This window comes from Mesocricetus auratus, unplaced genomic scaffold (assembly GCF_017639785.1).
Source record: "Mesocricetus auratus isolate SY011 unplaced genomic scaffold, BCM_Maur_2.0 Super-Scaffold_100004, whole genome shotgun sequence".
In the NCBI taxonomy this organism is placed as follows: Eukaryota; Metazoa; Chordata; class Mammalia; order Rodentia; family Cricetidae; genus Mesocricetus; species Mesocricetus auratus.
In genome coordinates, this window is record NW_024429189.1 from 33,601,374 (window position 1) to 33,618,567 (window position 17,194).

The window sequence follows — 17,194 nt, forward strand, 5'->3', positions numbered from 1 at the left end:
ACACCCTTGTAAGTTAAGGACAAAGTTATGTCACCCTAATAAAAAAATGACACGAGCAGGAAGAAAATAAAGGTTTTGCAGGAGTGATTCAAAAAGTAGTAGTAACTACCACTGCACCATCCAAGCAAGACTCTATTTAAATCAAAGTACAACCTGTAGACATCAATGGCCCTGCTCCACCCAGAGAAGCAGTAATCTTCCCAATTAGCTCACTTGACACCCCCACAAAATCATAGAATATATTGCCTCCAAAGACACAACCAAACAGTACATGGCATCATAACAACAGGATATTTACAAATATTTGCTGAGTGCTAAGGACAATAGAGCCACATATGGTAGTGATGGCCACCTACACTTGAAGATACCCTTCACTTATTCCTTTCCAAAGAATCCTGATGCCTTAATTGTTAGGAAAATGGAGTCTTATTGAGAAACTCCTTTCCTACCCCTATGCCTTGCAGGGTACTGTCTATGCTTTCTTCTAGAAGTTTCATTGTTTGGGGTTTCATTTCAAGGTTCTTGGTCCATTTGAAGTTAATTTTTGTGCTACACAACAGCTATGGGTCTAAATTCATTCTTCTACATGTTGACAGTCAATTTTCCCAGCACTATTTGTCAGATATAAATTATACATACTCATGTTTGAGTCTTCTCCTTTGTTCCATTCATTTTCATGTCTGTTTCTGTGCCAATGTAAGACTGGCTTTATTACTACAGCTCTGTAACACATCTTGAAATATGAAATGTTCATTTTTCACAGAATTGTTCCTTTTGTGCAGGGTTGCTTCGGAGTCCTTTTGGTTACATATGAACTTTAGGATGGCGTTGCAATTCTGTGAAGAATGCTATAGGTATTTCGATAGCATCGCATTGAATCTGTAAATTGCTTTTGGTGGTGCACAATCCCAACTGATAATCTGCAACACAAGTCCTAGATCTAAGGCCCAGGAACATCACAAAAGAGAGATCAGAAAGATTGTAAAAGCCAAAGGACCAGGACGTCTGCGGTGAAATGGTAATTTCTATATATATAAAGAGGAAACTGAATCAACAAAATCTTAGCAATATGAAGTCCTAAACAAGACCACAATAGCATCATCAGTTAACAAGTCAATACGGGGAAATCCCGCGGGTCCCCATACCTAGATGAAGAGCTACAGACAAGTAATGACTGCTGAAAGGAAGACAGATGAGGCCCCAAATGGTTATCCAATACCAAGTGGTCAGCCCTATACATATAAGCAGTGCTAAATGGCTCCCCAGATTGTGTGTGCATATGTGTGTGTGTGTGTGTGTGTGTGTATGTGTGTGTGTGTATAATAATCAAAGAAAATGAGACTATGAATTTGAGAGGGAACAGAGGAGGGATGATATGTAACGGGTTGGAGGAGGGGAGGGAATTAAAATGATGTAAATACAGTACACATGTATGAAATTACCAAAATAAATTAAACTTTAATAGAGTCCTGATGCCGGTGTAGAGAGCAGCATACTACACTCCAGGCCTGCTTTCCCAGTGTGCTTTGTGTTCAGTTACCCAACAGGGTCCAGGCGCAGCCCGCAAGCATCAGCTCTGGTTCGTTCTTGAGTGTCACAGTGTCACGTTGACATGAACTAGCACTGGCCAGCTAGCCTGTCTGCCTGCCTTGTGCACCCAACCTCAGGGCCAAGACTGTGAACAGGACGCCTGGGGATTCACATTCATCCCGCCATAAAAGGGAAGGGGCCCCAAACCAGGGAGCATATACTAAGCAAGAGAGAATTCGGTTGCCTGAGGACATTGTGGTACTGCCGGAGGAGCTGTGAACTGATCTTCACTGCAAAGAGTAAGAAAACAAATCCCTTCTCTGCTCACTCCATGTCTTGGGTCTTTTCTGCTTACATAAAGTTAAATTCTGCATATAAGCAACAAAGTGTTAAATTAGAATTGCAAAATGAAATGTTAAACTTGAATTGGCAAAAAAAAAAAAAAAAGAATTCTGGAAAACAAATACTGAAAAAAAATCCAAAAATAACAAAACACACAAAGACTAAAAAGCCAAATCTAAGACGTTCAGGAGCCTTGGATAAATATACATGATGGCTACTAAGATTTCAGTATTATAAAAGGCAACAGTGCAATGATGTCACCGGGCGTGGTTGCTAAGTAACAAAGGCATGCCCTTTCATTCAGAATTAAGATACCAAAGAGAAAAGCAAAGAGAGACTTTCAGAGTACTACAGTAAGTCTACAGCTTAGGCGGAGACTTAGACAATGGCATCTGGGAAAGAAAGCAGGAGGCACCCAGTCTGGAGAGCCAACCCTGGGAACTGGAGCACAGAGCCCTTGGGGTTAAAGGCATCTCAAGTGGAAGGAGGAAATGACTCCCTTGCAGGCTCCTATGGAGCTGGGCATTTCCTTGGCCAGCCAGACCTGGAGCACGTGCTCACTGAGAAGCTATGAATCTGCTCAAAACTTTCTGGGAAAAACAGAGATATGGTGGTTTGGAATTACAGCAATGATTGGGTGTATGAGAAATATGGGCAGAACATAAAATATCTTGTGTTCAAACAGAATTTCCACTTCCAAATGGCCTTGGATCTTAAGAAAAAGTATATTGTAGAATTTGGGGTTTTCCCACCTCTTTTATTCCTGAAACTACTTTAGGATACTGTGTGCTTATTACGAATTTCTCCTACAAAGATTGGCTGCATAAAGAATGCAAAATAATTTGCAAGCATAATCTGAAAAGCAGTATTAATCAAACAGGGGGCATCAAATACTGTAACCTGCAGACTTAAAATACAAAATCGGCTCTTCCGATCTTGCAGACATTTTCTATTTTATTTATTTTATGCATTAAAATGTTTCACTGTTAATTCTGTGACCTTAAAATGCTACTTTTCTTGGTGTAATTAATATGCCAACCTAAAGTTTCATTTCAGGTATATCCTCTCTCTCTGTCTATCTGTGTGTGTGTGTGTGTGTCTGTCTGTCTGTCTGTCTGTCTGTCTGTCCCTCTGTCTCTCTCTCTCTCTCCTCTCTCATACACAGAGAGAGGACACAGAGATGGGGGAGGGCCATGACAACTCCTTTATACATAAAATGTGTTCTGCACTGGAACATATGGGAGTTGGTGGGGCTGAAGAGGATTGTAAGGATTTGCCTTCACTAAGCCCAGAATTGAGGGTGATGGTAACTTTATACACCATAAGGCAATTTCATTTACAGACTGGTTTCAGGACATAACACACATCTAGGAAAAACACCATGGAAATCATAAAGCCTAGATTCTATTTGTAGCTTTGTCATTGACCTTCTAGGTGATCTTGTATTTGGTATTCAACATCCAAGAGACCCAGTCTTCTCAGTTTGGAAAAGAGGCAGGAAAAGGTAGGAGAAAGTGAAGGAGGAGGAGCTGGGAAGAGGGGAAGAAACTCTCTAGTAGTATTAAAAAAATGAAGTGAAAGTCAGAAGTCTGATCAAACGTTTTCTTCATTAAAATTTTGATTTGCTAAAATCAATGAACTCAGTTACTTATAGAATTGGAGGAAGTAAAAATGTTCTCTTCAATCTAATAGTCAGAATTTACCAGACTGCTCTCAGAGATAAACAAGCCCAGTACTGAGGAAAGGATTATGTTTCAAATTCAGGTCCTAATCACTCCAAGAGAATCCCAGGGCCACATCAGAAGGACACACTGGCTGATAAGAGCCCCTCCTCAAGGGCTTTTAAGCACTTTCAGAAATGTTCCTGACCTTCCAAATGATAGGGATTCCAGCTGCTCAATTGTCTGGCAAGGACCGCATACCCAGGGTAAGCAGTTCTATGGAAAATGTGTGTGCAGAGCCCTCTGGAAAGAGGAGAAGTTACACTCCCCAGCAATATTCTAAAGTGCTTTGTTTTGTGTTTATTTTTAAGACCTGTTGGGTAGGTAGTGTAACGACCAAACTGAGACTTAATGAAACACATGCGAGGTGCAAAATCATCTTAAATTTCAGAGCACATGAAAAATGACAAGTATGGAAGATTTTTGTGTCTTCAAAGAAGAAGTAAAGCTTAGTAACTGTTATCCTAACAAGTGGGTGTCTTTTAGTCTGAAAAAGAAGAGTTTTCTAAAATTAAAAAGAAACCCAAAATCCCTGAAGTTTTCAAACCAACAGAATAAGCAAGTAGATACTTTGGGGGTTAAATGGCAGAGAAATGGCATAAGGATGTTCAGAAAACCAGGGTGTGCTAACATTCATCTGTGTACACTCACAGAGCTGGCTTTTGGGGAGTTAGATGAACACAGTCATCACAGTGACAATCTGAAATCTCTTAGTGAGAAAGCAGAAATCACGGCTTTCCCAGAGTCACCTCATTGTTCTCCTCAGCAGGCTGTGCTAGAAGCTGCTTTCCAGCCAAGTTTTGCCCTTACCAATTCTACCTATGCGGGAAGCCCAAGGTACTTGAAAATGATGGCGCCTTTCATTGTTTTACACAGAACAGCAAAAATATTGACAAGTTAGAATTTTAACCAGAAGCAAGGCAAAACGAAAGTTACATTAGGATCACAGAACAACAGCCCCAAATCCTGCTGCAGATGCCATTTATCTGCACCTCAGCTGTCCCCACACAGGTCAGAATGTGAACTGATGTGATGGGCCAACATAGTCCAGCTGGTATGGGAGTCCAGACAACCAACCCAATTATTGGGTCACAGAATAAGACACATGGCAGAGTTTTGGTGAACCTACACAGTAATGTTAACAGGTAAAAAACTCAAGCATATCACTGATTGTATATACTTTAATGTACTTTTCCTACATGCATATCTCTCAGAGAACCCACAATGCAATTAAATCTAAGCCAAAATAAAGATTCAAGCTCAAAACAAAATGTTTTAATTAAATTTGCTTAAAGGGAAAGAAAGGCATCAAGAAAAATAAAACACACACGTTGGCAAAAATGGCAACGTAGCTATGCCAATGTCGAGTAGAATGGACTTAGTAACTAAGAGTTCACTAACTGAAAAAAATAAGCCGAAAGCTAAAAATTAAAAGCAATAAGAGAAACAGTTTTCTTAATTTTTTGTTGTTGTTATTATTCAATCTGTCCTGTTTCAAGTAAGTTAAAACACGACCTTTGGCTTAATGGAATACACCAATAGTTAACAGTTAACTTTAAAAGGCTGAGTAGAGAAAGAAAAATAATACTTTCTTGTGCCTCTAGAATCATTCAGAAATGGGTAATTTTTTGATAATGTGTCCCCATGCACAAAGACTATAATTCTATCAATTTAAAGGTTCTTGGTGTTCTAGCAAGAGAAGCCTGCCATGGCTACATTACATGGGACAGATACAGTCTTCCAAAATGAAACATCCCAAGTAAGACATGAAAGGAATTTTTTAAAAAAATATTTTCATACATGAGCTTCACTGTATTAGTAATTAATAGAAAGCCCTTTCCTAGGAGAATTTAATGGGAACTTTTTCTTGAGCAAACAGAAAATTCATAGAAATGGGTAGACACATGAAGATAACCAGTAAAAGCTTATCTAGTCCTCTCCACAATGAAGAGTTAGATGCATTTGAATTACAGGCGAACAAAGAAGTTGTCCCTTCACAAACACAGGTCACAACAGCTAGCAGATTTCCTGCTGCTAAACTAGAGGCAGAGATGCCTGAAGTTACAGAAGCAAATAAAAGGGGAAAGCACACTGTATGTAATCTCTAAATCACAACAGCCGGTAACTGAGACTAGCGGCTTTTGTATAGAGGTATTTTTACCCCAGGGATGTCCTGGCAGCATTTCCCCCTGGGTTTAATTCCAATAATATGTCTTTTTAAGTACCCGTAGCCTCAGTGTATTTCCAGTCTTCTCTGGCGGTTATGTAAGGCGCAAAGTTGTTAGTTAATACACGGTGACAAGAAAATAAAGGCACAAAGAAACATTACAAGGCTGGAAAACGCAAAATAAGCCACCTACCCTCTTTTGTAGAACTATTGGTGTGATTGCAGGCAGAGTGACTCTTCTTGCACTCAAACTCATGCTTGCCCTTCTAGGGTGATCCCCTCTTAGAGATCATAGACGAAATGAAAGGAGTCCTTGATGGTTACTCCTCAGAAATCCCAAGGCTCAGTGCAAAGAAACTCTAGGGAAGTAATAAATGTCACCCTGCTCCTGTGATCCCAGGCTACCCAAAGCCAATTAAGGATGGCTGCAGACAGGACAGGGCAGCAGCCAATCACAGCTCCCAGAACCCCGCCTTTGTCCTTGGAGACTCATTCGGATACTTTTGTTTATGATATTTAAAGAACCAGATTAACAGGCATCTAGTTCCCTCCACATTTTTTTTCCAAAACAGTGCAATTCAATGCCATCTTTGTTGACCAAACAGCTGTTTTGCTAAAGAATTTCACTGCAAGGCAGATAAGAAAGGCTTTACACTATTGATATGCGTTATATTAACTATAAACGTTGAAGTATATAACTATGTATGTGAACCAAATTTACACATGTTACTCACAAAATTAATAAGTGTTTCAACTGCAGCATCAGCTATGAGGCGCAGAAAGAAACCCTAGCTTAAAACTAGCAATGAATTTTAATTTATGTCGTAAGTTTTAATGCTAGTTTTAATATCACCAATATAGACCATATCCCAAACAGTGGAAATGTTTCTACTATGAAACTTCCAGTCATTCTCAAGGTCAGATCCAGTTGAATATTACCTATTAAACACAAGTCTAGCAATCAATATAAATAATATTAAATAGACAAGGAGAATTAACAATGTCTGGTCTGATCTTCACACGTTTAGGGAAAGCAGAGGTTTGAATAATTTAGCATACTTCAGCATATTAAAAAAAACCTTACAAACAGCTACTGCTCAAAGCTATCCTAAACCTTGAAAAACCTCTTTGCACTTTTCTTAAAGTAACTATAATTTTTATTTTACTAGTTTAGAGGTTGGAGGAAGTTCACAAGTAAAACAAAACAAAAGAATAAGGCTGAACAAGAAGTTTCCAATAAAGAATAAAAGAAACACTCAAAAATGCCCTAAACTGTTGCAGGTAAAACTAATGAGAGTGGTCACAGTTGTGAAATCCGTCTGGACTGCCACACTGGCAAAGTCGGCTGAACCCTGGTACTTCTTAGCACTTACCCACAGACTGAGCACTGCCCTCAGCCGTGAAGGCAGAGGCACTGTCTCCTAGAGTGACGGGACTGTTACATCAACAGGGCAGGCAGAGCAGTGTAGGCTACCCAATCACAGGCTTTCCATTTCACCATGCAAACTGCTTCTACCCAAGGGGCAACTCCAGCTCCACCACAGTCTGATTTCTGCACAGGCTGAGCTCATCTTCCCCAAAAGAAAGCAACACTGCACCTCCAGGCTCCCTACTCTGAATTCCAAAGCCTACTGTCCCCTGAGTGTAGTGTCCAGTAGAAGGGCCATTAGTTACTTAATCTAAGCAATCTCATCTGGGTCTAGATTGGGGCCATCACTTTGATCCTTGTCCAGTTTGGTTATCATAATAAAAGTTATCAGCATATATCCATTATGCAAGCGATGGTTTCACAATAATGTGTGCATTCAGTTATACCTCGTACATTGACTCCTTTCGCCTCTTTACTCTTCTGTCCCCCACTCTCTTTCACACTAGACCCTTCGTCCTCTTAAACATCCCTTCTAATTTTATTTATTTACTGTGCATATGTGCATATGTGTGATCACACACATGCCACCACACACGTGTAGAGGTCAGAGGACAGCTTGTAGAAGTCAGTAGTCTTCTGCAACTGATTGGGTGGGTCCAGGAATAGAACTCAGAATAACAGGTCTGGCAGGAAGCACCCTTACCTATTGAGCCACTCAAGTCTTCATGATGTCCGCATGTGGGGTGTATGTGTGTATAGTCAGAGGGGTCTTCTTAAAGAAAATTACTAACAAAATTACTACAGAGATAGGAGCTACCATCTGTGAAATAAAAGATAAATAAAATTTTGGTATAGTCTTGAACCAATATCAGCAAAGCCTTCAGAACCTATATAATTTCAAGAATATTAGCCATATTATTTTACTTTGCTGTATCCCCAATTTCAGTGTAAATATTATATATAAAGTATTGATTTTGTCTTAAATATCTTATTGGTGTTTCACCAAAACCAAAGTCATTTATTTTACTATATCATTAAATAAAATAACCCACTGTTTGCCCACATTGTTAGATATTAGGTATATTATTAAATAAGACATATCATTGACTCAGAGGGAAATACAGACATCACCTTTTAAATTAAAACACCACACTCTCTAGCTGGCAAGACTAATAGCTATTAAACGTCCTGTATCAGGGGTACCCCAAGGAATAAGAAACTGCACATTGGAATAAAGCATACTCCAAGAAGGAGGCCACACCTGTCTTCAGACATTACTAAGAAAAAGGAGCACAGAGCTGTAGAACTGATGTGGATCTAGGAGAATGTCTCAAGATTACTCTTAGGTTTGAAGTCTGGGTGACAGCTTTTCCTGTCCCTTTATCTATCCTTACATACTGTGCTGCCCACCTGAGGGAAATTATTGTGTATCCAGGTACACCATCTCTCTCAAAGACCCAGGCCAAAGTTCACTCCACCAGGATGTCACCTTTCCATCTAAGCCGTAGCAGTTATTGCTTTGTGCATTTTTTATATCCATTTCTTGAGCTGTGGTTTGAGCTTAATATTGCTTTGGCTTGCTAACTTATAAAGTCTTTCACAACTTGTGATCAGTTCTGTCTAAGGAAACTACAATACTTAGCAGTGGGACTCAGTCTCTAATTTTCCCCCACTCTTCCCAGAATGCCTAGAAGAGTACTCTCTGTGTCCAGTGGACCTTACTCATCTTCATGTACAGTTGATGGATGGAGAATGACTAGTCACTCTGGTCACAAAAACAAGCCTCTCTTCTTATGTTAACTTATGGCTAATTCTAAATAAAAATGCCTGCTTACATGACATGCAGTATTTCTTTGTTGTTGGTTTGCTTGCCTGTCTAAGGCAACTTCTCTGGCTGGTCTGGAACTCACTACGTGAATCAGGGTAGCCTTAAACTCACAGAGATCCCCCATCTCTGTCCCCAGAGTGCCAGGATTAAAGGCTTCTGTAACCACACCCAGCAGCATACCTTTATTTTATGACACTCTTTGCCTGGTCACTAATGGGAATGCTAAATCTGCACAGTGTTCTGCAAACACAGGTTTCAGAAACAGTTTATTACAGCAGCCAGAATGCGTAACGTCTACCTTTACATGAAAAGTCACAACCTCTGGTTCTAACTATCTCCATTCATCATTCTTCTAAAGTCTGCTACTTCTCAGACGCATGACATGTCACTTCACACCAATGAGCCCAGTGTTACCCACAACGCTTTCTTCTCTTCACTCCAACAATTAGTTCCTTTCTTTGAGAATGTGTAGAATGTCTCACCAGTTTAACCACTCACAGGAATGGTCTTCTTAAAAGAAATTGCTAAGTGACTTACACATAAGCCCCATTGACAAGGGGATTCGCAGTATGTACTTCATTCAATTATCTGAAAATGTCCCTCTGTCCCTGCTTGCTCTACCAAAAGTTGCTCCTAAATCCATTATCCCAGACTCTCAAGGTGATTAAGTGGGCACATAAAAAAAACTAAACAATGAATTAAGCTTTGTAACTGACTGTAAAATAAAGTATAGAAACCCCAAAAGGGAGACATAGCATAGTAAAAGATGACTTAAGTACCCCAAAGCATTCAAGAATGAAGACAAATCCTAGTGAGAACAGTTATTCAAAGAAAGTCTGGATGAGACTAGTCATGCTATGCCCTTGAAGAGTATGGCCCTCATCTGAAGTATAAAGGTACACATTATGGTATAGATTTTATCTTAATGTGGAAAATCTATATTTTACCAAGAAATGCTGCATAGGAAAATTAAGGAAATAAAGTATCTAAAATTGCTAGATTAGGAAGAAGGCAAACTTTGGGAAACACTAGAGAAGTAGAGGCTGTAGAAGGAGGCAGTCTCACAGGGAAAGCCATCACGTTTACAGGAGAAGTGACATGACATGCCCAGAGACTCATCAGAGACTGAAAGCACTTGAGGAAGAGGAAGGCAGAGAGCTAAAAGTAGGCAGTCCTTAACTCTCTCCTGACCCCAGGGTAAAGATCCTGGAACCACACTCCAAAAACCATCCCAGGGCCTGAAGTAAGAACTTAACATAACAGGAATGCAGCAGAGGCAACCCAGAGCCTCCAATAAAGGTTTCTTCAAAGATTTCTAAAGTAAGTGCCAGCACACTGGAGAAATGGTGGCAAGAAATATGGAATTTGCACAAGCAAAACATGATGATACAACTTCAGTACATTACATTATCTAAGAAAATAGCAGTTACAGAAAAAGAGGTTACAGAGATTTAAAAAATTAGTGAAAGTGAGAAGAAAAAGTACCTACTTGTTTATTTAATAAAAAATATTTTCAGATGTAAGAACTGGACTGTCAGGATGGCTCAGTGAGTGAAGGTGCTTGCCTCCAAGACTAGCACCAAGTTTGACCCCAGGACCCACAAGCTGGAGAGAGGGAACAAACTGCAAATTGCCCACTGACTTTCAAACGCACACCATGGCACATATCCACCTCCAAAACTGAAAGATTTCAAAGACAAATCTTCACAGAAGAAAATAAAAACAATGATAAAAGGTAGACATAAAAGATAAACATGAGAAATTTTTTGATAATATAATCTTAGCATTAAGTTTGGGCACTTAGTCAGGGAGGCTCCTGAGGGTCCTCAAAATAATTTAGGCAGTTGCTATTACTGTGGGTTACACACCAGAACTATATGAAAAAAAAACCTACTGCTGGAAAAAATAGAGAAGAGGATATAGAGACATCAGGTGGAGATTGAGAAGTGTTTTGTCTTCTGGCCATGCCTCATAGAACCAGAAGGAGCTGTGCAAGCTGCTGGGAGAAAATTGGGTTGAACATTCTTACTCAGCTACCAACTTAGGGCACAACACTATGAACTAGTCAGGAAAGATGTGCCCTTGAGAGCAATAGTGGCAAGTACGCAAAGGGGGTAACCAATCACTTTCCATTAGATTTGACACCAACTTAACAAGAAGGAATTCATGTATAGTACTGTAAATCAAAACCCCAAGGCTGGAGAAGTCATAGGACATAATGGGAAAGCTGTTGTTGTTTTGATGAATGACCATGATATCTCTGTCCAATTGCCTTTTAAATCACTGATTAAGCCCACACATTAGTGTGCCTTTTTTTTTTCACAGTGGTTAACAGTTACTGTAAGACTTATAACTGGTCGAAGGGCTCAAAATAAATGACTGCTGAATGCTCATCCATAAGTGGGACATCTATGTCACTCCCTCCAATGTTCAGGGAATATCAGAGAAGAGGCACAAATATTGTTGAGAAAAGAGGAAGCAATAGGTATGATGTGAAGTACTGACTTCTAAACAGGGCATGCTATTGCACTCTTGAGCTTACAGCAGCTGCAATTATCTGTGAGTTCTACAAAAGACCTTCAACATCCTTTTAAGGAAGCAGAAGGGACTCAGTGGTCCCCACCCCTCACTGAGGATTTATAGCCAAAGGTTTATGAGTTTGGTGGTGTAGCCATTGTTATGGTGCCCCTGGTCCTATAAATGAACCCTCACCCATGCTCCTAGCAACTAGAAAGAGTAACTAAATTTGTTTAGTTACAAAACAAAGCAATAAAAACAGAGAGAAAATAAACACAAACTTTCAGAAACACTAGGGAAGTATTTGCCTTTCATCTGAAATTAGAAGGGGGTTAGTTGGGAAGAGGAAGGAGATCAGTGGGAGGGGGAGTAGGACTAGAGGGTGGTAAGAGGGTAAAACTTATCAAACTACATTATATACAGATATAGTAAATATATGTCAAAAAGCAAGAAAACAAAACATGTTAAGAAAAAAAAACCCATGCAGTTTCCCAGAAAAACTTCATGCTACAACACTTCCTCCAAAGTTTGGATAACAAGCAAGTCATGATAGCTACTAAGGGGGATGGAAAAATCCATCCTTTACCTATTTTTGTGGATTCAACGTGCTAATCTTGAAAGAGTAATTCTCATGAAACACTTGAAGAAAGAAAATGTAAATATAAACAGAAAGAATCATTAATAATAAATGCAGCAATGTTCAGAAGTAAAGCCTTATTCTCTTGGGATCTCTTGAGTTTTCAAAAAGATAAAATGCAGCCATCAAGAGATGAGTGGAACACACGTGGGAGAGAAAATAGGTCTGGAATGAAAAAAGAAATTAGCTACAGAATTAAGGATCAATCAAGTATGTGATTGTGTTGTCATAATAAAATGCAAATAATATAGACCATAGTAGTAAGGAAATGATAAAACTTTCTAAAAATGATTAAATTATAAGGAGGACATGGTATAAAACACACAGTTGACTCCCTTGGTAACCAAGATCAAAGCAATATAAAATGGTAACTCACAGGGGAATTTTAAATAATTTATTTCATAAAGCTAAACATAGCTGACAGAAAAGGGAGGTATAAAAGAAAAATATTAGCTTTATTCTTGATCTTTGGAGAATGATAATTTTAAAGGTTATTTAAGAATTTCTCCCTAGTCTACAATTGCTAGCATAAATGTAATGTAAATACAAACTTTTCTAATAAAAATTAAACATAAAGTTCAGAAAATTATCTTAATTTTTAGTCTATAAATTGTAAAACAATAGAAAATGACAATAATAACGACACACTTCCATGTTGTCTCAAACATGTTACATGTCTACTGAAAGGAAACGCACTTGCAGTTTAATCACAACTATCATTCCACTTTATTCTTTGGGAAAGAGAAACCCTTATAAACTAGTGATTGACAGAGTCAAAAAACAAAGGAATAGCAAAGACTTATAGGACAAGGAATACAAGAAAAAAAGGAAGGAGGGGGAGGAAACAGACATAAATCTCTGGTGACAATGAACTCGGGATGAAAAGCGTTCAACAAGAAAGAAGGAAACACTACAGTGCTGAATGGTGTAACCCACTGTAAAGGGAAAGTGAGGATGAATATGTAACACACATTTGTAAAGCAAATGCAGACGCTAAGAGAATCAGACTGCAATAAAATATTATTAATAGACTCTTATCCAGACCTTTCAAAGAGTGAATCACAGGGGACTTAAAGACAGATATAAATATAAACAGACATCAACAGGCTAACATAATAAAGTAGATTGAATTGTTCTATATCAAAGTTCAAGGTAATTTTTTAAAAGGCATATATATATGCCTTCACACACACACACATACACACACACACATACACACACATTCATATGTATGTCTTCTTTTCAATAAAATGATTCAAGAAAAAAATGTTCTCACGTGGCATCAAGAATGCAACCCTGGTAATTCTGACACTGAGAAAAATCTACCTAACTCTTTGTAAACACAAAATTTAAAAAGGGAAACTCACTAACAAAACATAACTTTAAGATTAGCTCCTGGCATCTGAAAACCCTGACTCTTACAATAGTGTAATTAAAATACAACGTTATATCATGCATCATATATTGATAAAACTGTTCTAAGACTCTAATTCATAGTAGTAAACCATCTCAAACAAGAATGAGAATAGCCACATACCTATCTGGTGTAGTCTACTCAGTCTACAGAATGATAGACAGCAATGAAGAGAAATAAGGGTCGACCCAACAAAGAGGAGTGACAAAGGGTAGTGTTAAATCAAAAGGAATAAATTAATTAGCTATTAAAAGGAGTTACTTAGTATGACCCCACTTGCATAAAATAAAACAAAGAAACAGATACATTGAACAGATATGTAAATATAAATAAACCAAGTGAAAAAGATCATGCCAATTTTTAAAAACAATTTTATTTTCTAGGAAAGACAGTAAGATTGGAGGAAGGTATGATTATGACATGGCTATATCTTTATTTAGTAGCATATAATATACAAAATAATAGGGTTAATATAACATTTCCCTGTGCAGTTGTTTAAATTTATTTATTTACTGTTTGTTTGTTTGTAGATTTATGCCATGGATAGGACTCCATAAGCTAGGGGAAAGTGCTCAATAAAAACAGAGAATTATGAGCTCTGACTGGTCAAAAACCAGTAATGACTTTTTCTTCCTTTCTTCCTTTTTCTTTTTTCCTTTATTTTCATTTTTGTTTTTCTTTTGAGTTGGTCTTCCTATGTAGCCCTGGCTGGCCTGGAACTCACAGCAATCCACCTGCCTCTACTTCCTGAGTTCTTCAATTAAAGGAATCGTACCATGTCTAGCCTAGAAAATGATTCTTCAGAAGAGTCACTGCACAGCATTTGCTCCTAAACAGCTGTGTCTGGTGATTGCATGCCATGCATTCTGAGACTCCAGTACCCATTCCTTTAACATGTATTCTACTTAGGAAAGAAACATCACATCATTAACAGATTTCAGAGCTGTTTATGATATCATCTCATTTAATTTCGGACCCAGGAATCTTTTCTCGTCAACATGTCACTTAATGGCAGAAAGGCATTATCCAGTGATGGGAATCTCTGTGTCCTTCTGCCACTGGGATCTGTTTCTGTCTGTTTTTATCATCTCTCCACCCAGCCATCTCACTTCCTGTCTGTCTGTACAGACCTCCAAACTCCTATGGTTAGCTCATGGCAAGCTCTATTCTCTGACCTTCAGACAGTCTTTATTTGTACAAGCAAGATTATCACCACACTCTTCTTTCAAGCAAGTGAAAAGGACTCCACCTTAAAGAACAGAGGATGCATTTTCCTCCCTCCAGATAAAAATCACCTTGATGCAGTAGGCCATGTGCCATGAGAAACATACAAGTAACTTGTGTGCTCTGGCATACAAACAGGAGCAGATTATGGAGTTACAGAGACTGGCAAAAAGATTTGAGGGAGAAGAGGCTTTGGAACCAGATGAAAAGAGAACAATCTCCTTGGAGTAAGCCGGAGGTGGCAATCTCAGAGTCTGGGGGTTAGAGCCAAGAAACAAAGTAATACATTGGGTTTGACTAGATGGCCTTATAGAGAACACCAGACACAAATCGGGACATTTCGCTAAAACCAGTCTTCTGCACAGCTTAAAGTCTAAGTTGTGACGGCGTGCTAGCATAATCAACAATGAGGATATAATGAAGACGCTAAGAAGAAATGGAACATGACCACAGCTATGCCTCTGAAAATAGTAGATGAAACTATGTGAGAATACTATAGATTCCACTGTTTACTTTATGGGTTTCTACCTGCAAGCTCTAGGGGTAACCTCGTCTGTCAATATTCTTCTCCTATTTGCACACACACTTTGATCCTTTTCTTGGACTTGACCTCTGTATTTGCCACATAACCCACTGGCTATGCTATTCAAAGGGCTTCCACAAATGAGTAAATGCTACATTGAAGACCTAAGTCATGTTCAATAACCTTCATGTTAAAAACAGCCTAGACATCACTTTAGGAGTTTCAGGTCTATATTTAGATTTGAGTTCATTGATGAAAAAGGATAGGCTCAGAGCTACACAGAATCTGAAAGTGGAAGAAAGAGTGATATGTTGAGCCCTGATCCCTTCCTCCCAAAGATTGTAATTTTCACTTTATAATAATACAACTGAAAATCAAAGATGTTAGAGGTTAATGCTCTCAAAACTGCAAGGTTGGCTAGTGTAATGCTTGGCAAAGTTTGGACCCAGAAGAGGAAAACAGAAAAGAAAAAATAGCAAAACACATCATGTTCTTTGAACTGAATAAAAGACTGTGGGCTTGAGTTTAAATGAGTTTACTAAGGACAAAGAAGGAATCAGTTTGGAGTCTTTGGAAAAAAATAATTTTTAGCATATTGAAGGAAAATATAATCCCAACAAGTGAAAACTACAAGGCTTCTATAGCAAGGTTTAAGCACCAGTAAATAAATCAAGACAAAAAAATCTTACAAATAAATAGAACTCGCATTGCAAGTTTGCTTTTTTTTGTTAATCTACAAAATTGAGTATCACATAACAACAGATTCATAACTTCAAAGCTCTAAGAACAAAATTATTTTGAACTTGGAATTCTACACTCAGCAAAACTATGAAATAAAAGAAATGGTCAAAGAAAGACATCCTTTAGAAAAAGCACCTTGCTGATAAATACTCATTCTGTTTCAGGCACTGTGTTAAGTAGTCATCATTTTGGAGGATAACTTCTCAAGTCAGTTTCTCTTTCTCCACATAATAGAAAGGTCTCTTAACTAATCATACTTGTAATAAATTAGTTTATTGGGATACTATATTCCCCAATGTGTTTAGCTGCTACGTCTTCACAGTAATTGTCTTTAATATAAAACTTGGCATAGTAATATTATATTGGCTCCATAGGCTAACTCTCTTACTATAAACTAATAAATTGTACCATTACCAATGAAAGGGAGAGGGGAAATGGGAGTTTGTTAGTGGCTGTTAATTAGTTAATTCAAGTTTCAACTTGAATAAGATATTCAACAGGGGGAAAATCTCCACTAATTTTTATTTGAAAGATCAGAAAGACACTTAGGTTTCCTTCCCAAAGGAAATGTTTATTCTAGGTACCAAAACCAACTGGAGATAAAAACAGATCAGATATAAAATGTTTCTAACAGAAGTAAAAAATATCCCCATAGGTTTGGAGGATAAAAAATCTCTGAGAGCAGAATGTGGGGAACACCAATAAGGATTTCCCGAGGATGGTGTCTGTCTTGTCAGCTTCTGAAATGAATGTCCAGTCTCAAAGAGAATCTTGCATTCTCCTGGACTCCCTGTTCATTCTTTCCTACCCATCTACGACACAGGCATGGTGGTTCTATTGGCTATTTTCTTCCATTGCTATGGAAAATATCTGATTAAAAACTGATGGAGGGGGAAGTCCTTCTTTGTATATGTTGATAAATAAAGCACTGTTGGCCAACAGAGAAGCAAGATAGCTGGGACTAGGAGCCGAGGAGGATTCTGGGAAGTGTAGTCAAGAGAGGAGTCACCACGTGATCTCCTGGGAGGAGAAGACACGTCAGGAGTGCATCTTTGAAAAGATAATTATGGGTTAATAATTAATTCAGAGCAGCCAGTGAGAAACCATAGCAAACGGCCAACAGCTTCATAATTAATATAGCGTCCTGTGTGTTCATTTGGGACTGACAAGGCTCTAGGACC

The 17,194-nt window shown here is 38.4% G+C and overlaps 1 protein-coding gene across 2 annotated transcripts in view; it reads right to left on the reverse strand.

Moving 5' to 3' along the window:
• The window catches only part of Grb14 (growth factor receptor bound protein 14), a 105,765-nt gene that overhangs the window by 56,433 nt on the left and 32,138 nt on the right, over positions 1 to 17,194 (reverse strand). Inside the window, exon 1 of one of the 2 annotated variants that reach the window (XM_040745462.1) lies at positions 5,954 to 6,141. The exons of the other annotated variant lie outside the window; for it this stretch is intronic. Coding sequence (XP_040601396.1) covers positions 5,954 to 6,016 — 63 coding nt within the window. The 5' untranslated portion in view covers positions 6,017 to 6,141. Of the gene's footprint in view, positions 1 to 5,953; positions 6,142 to 17,194 lie in introns of those variants that run through there. 2 annotated transcript variants of the gene reach the window in all.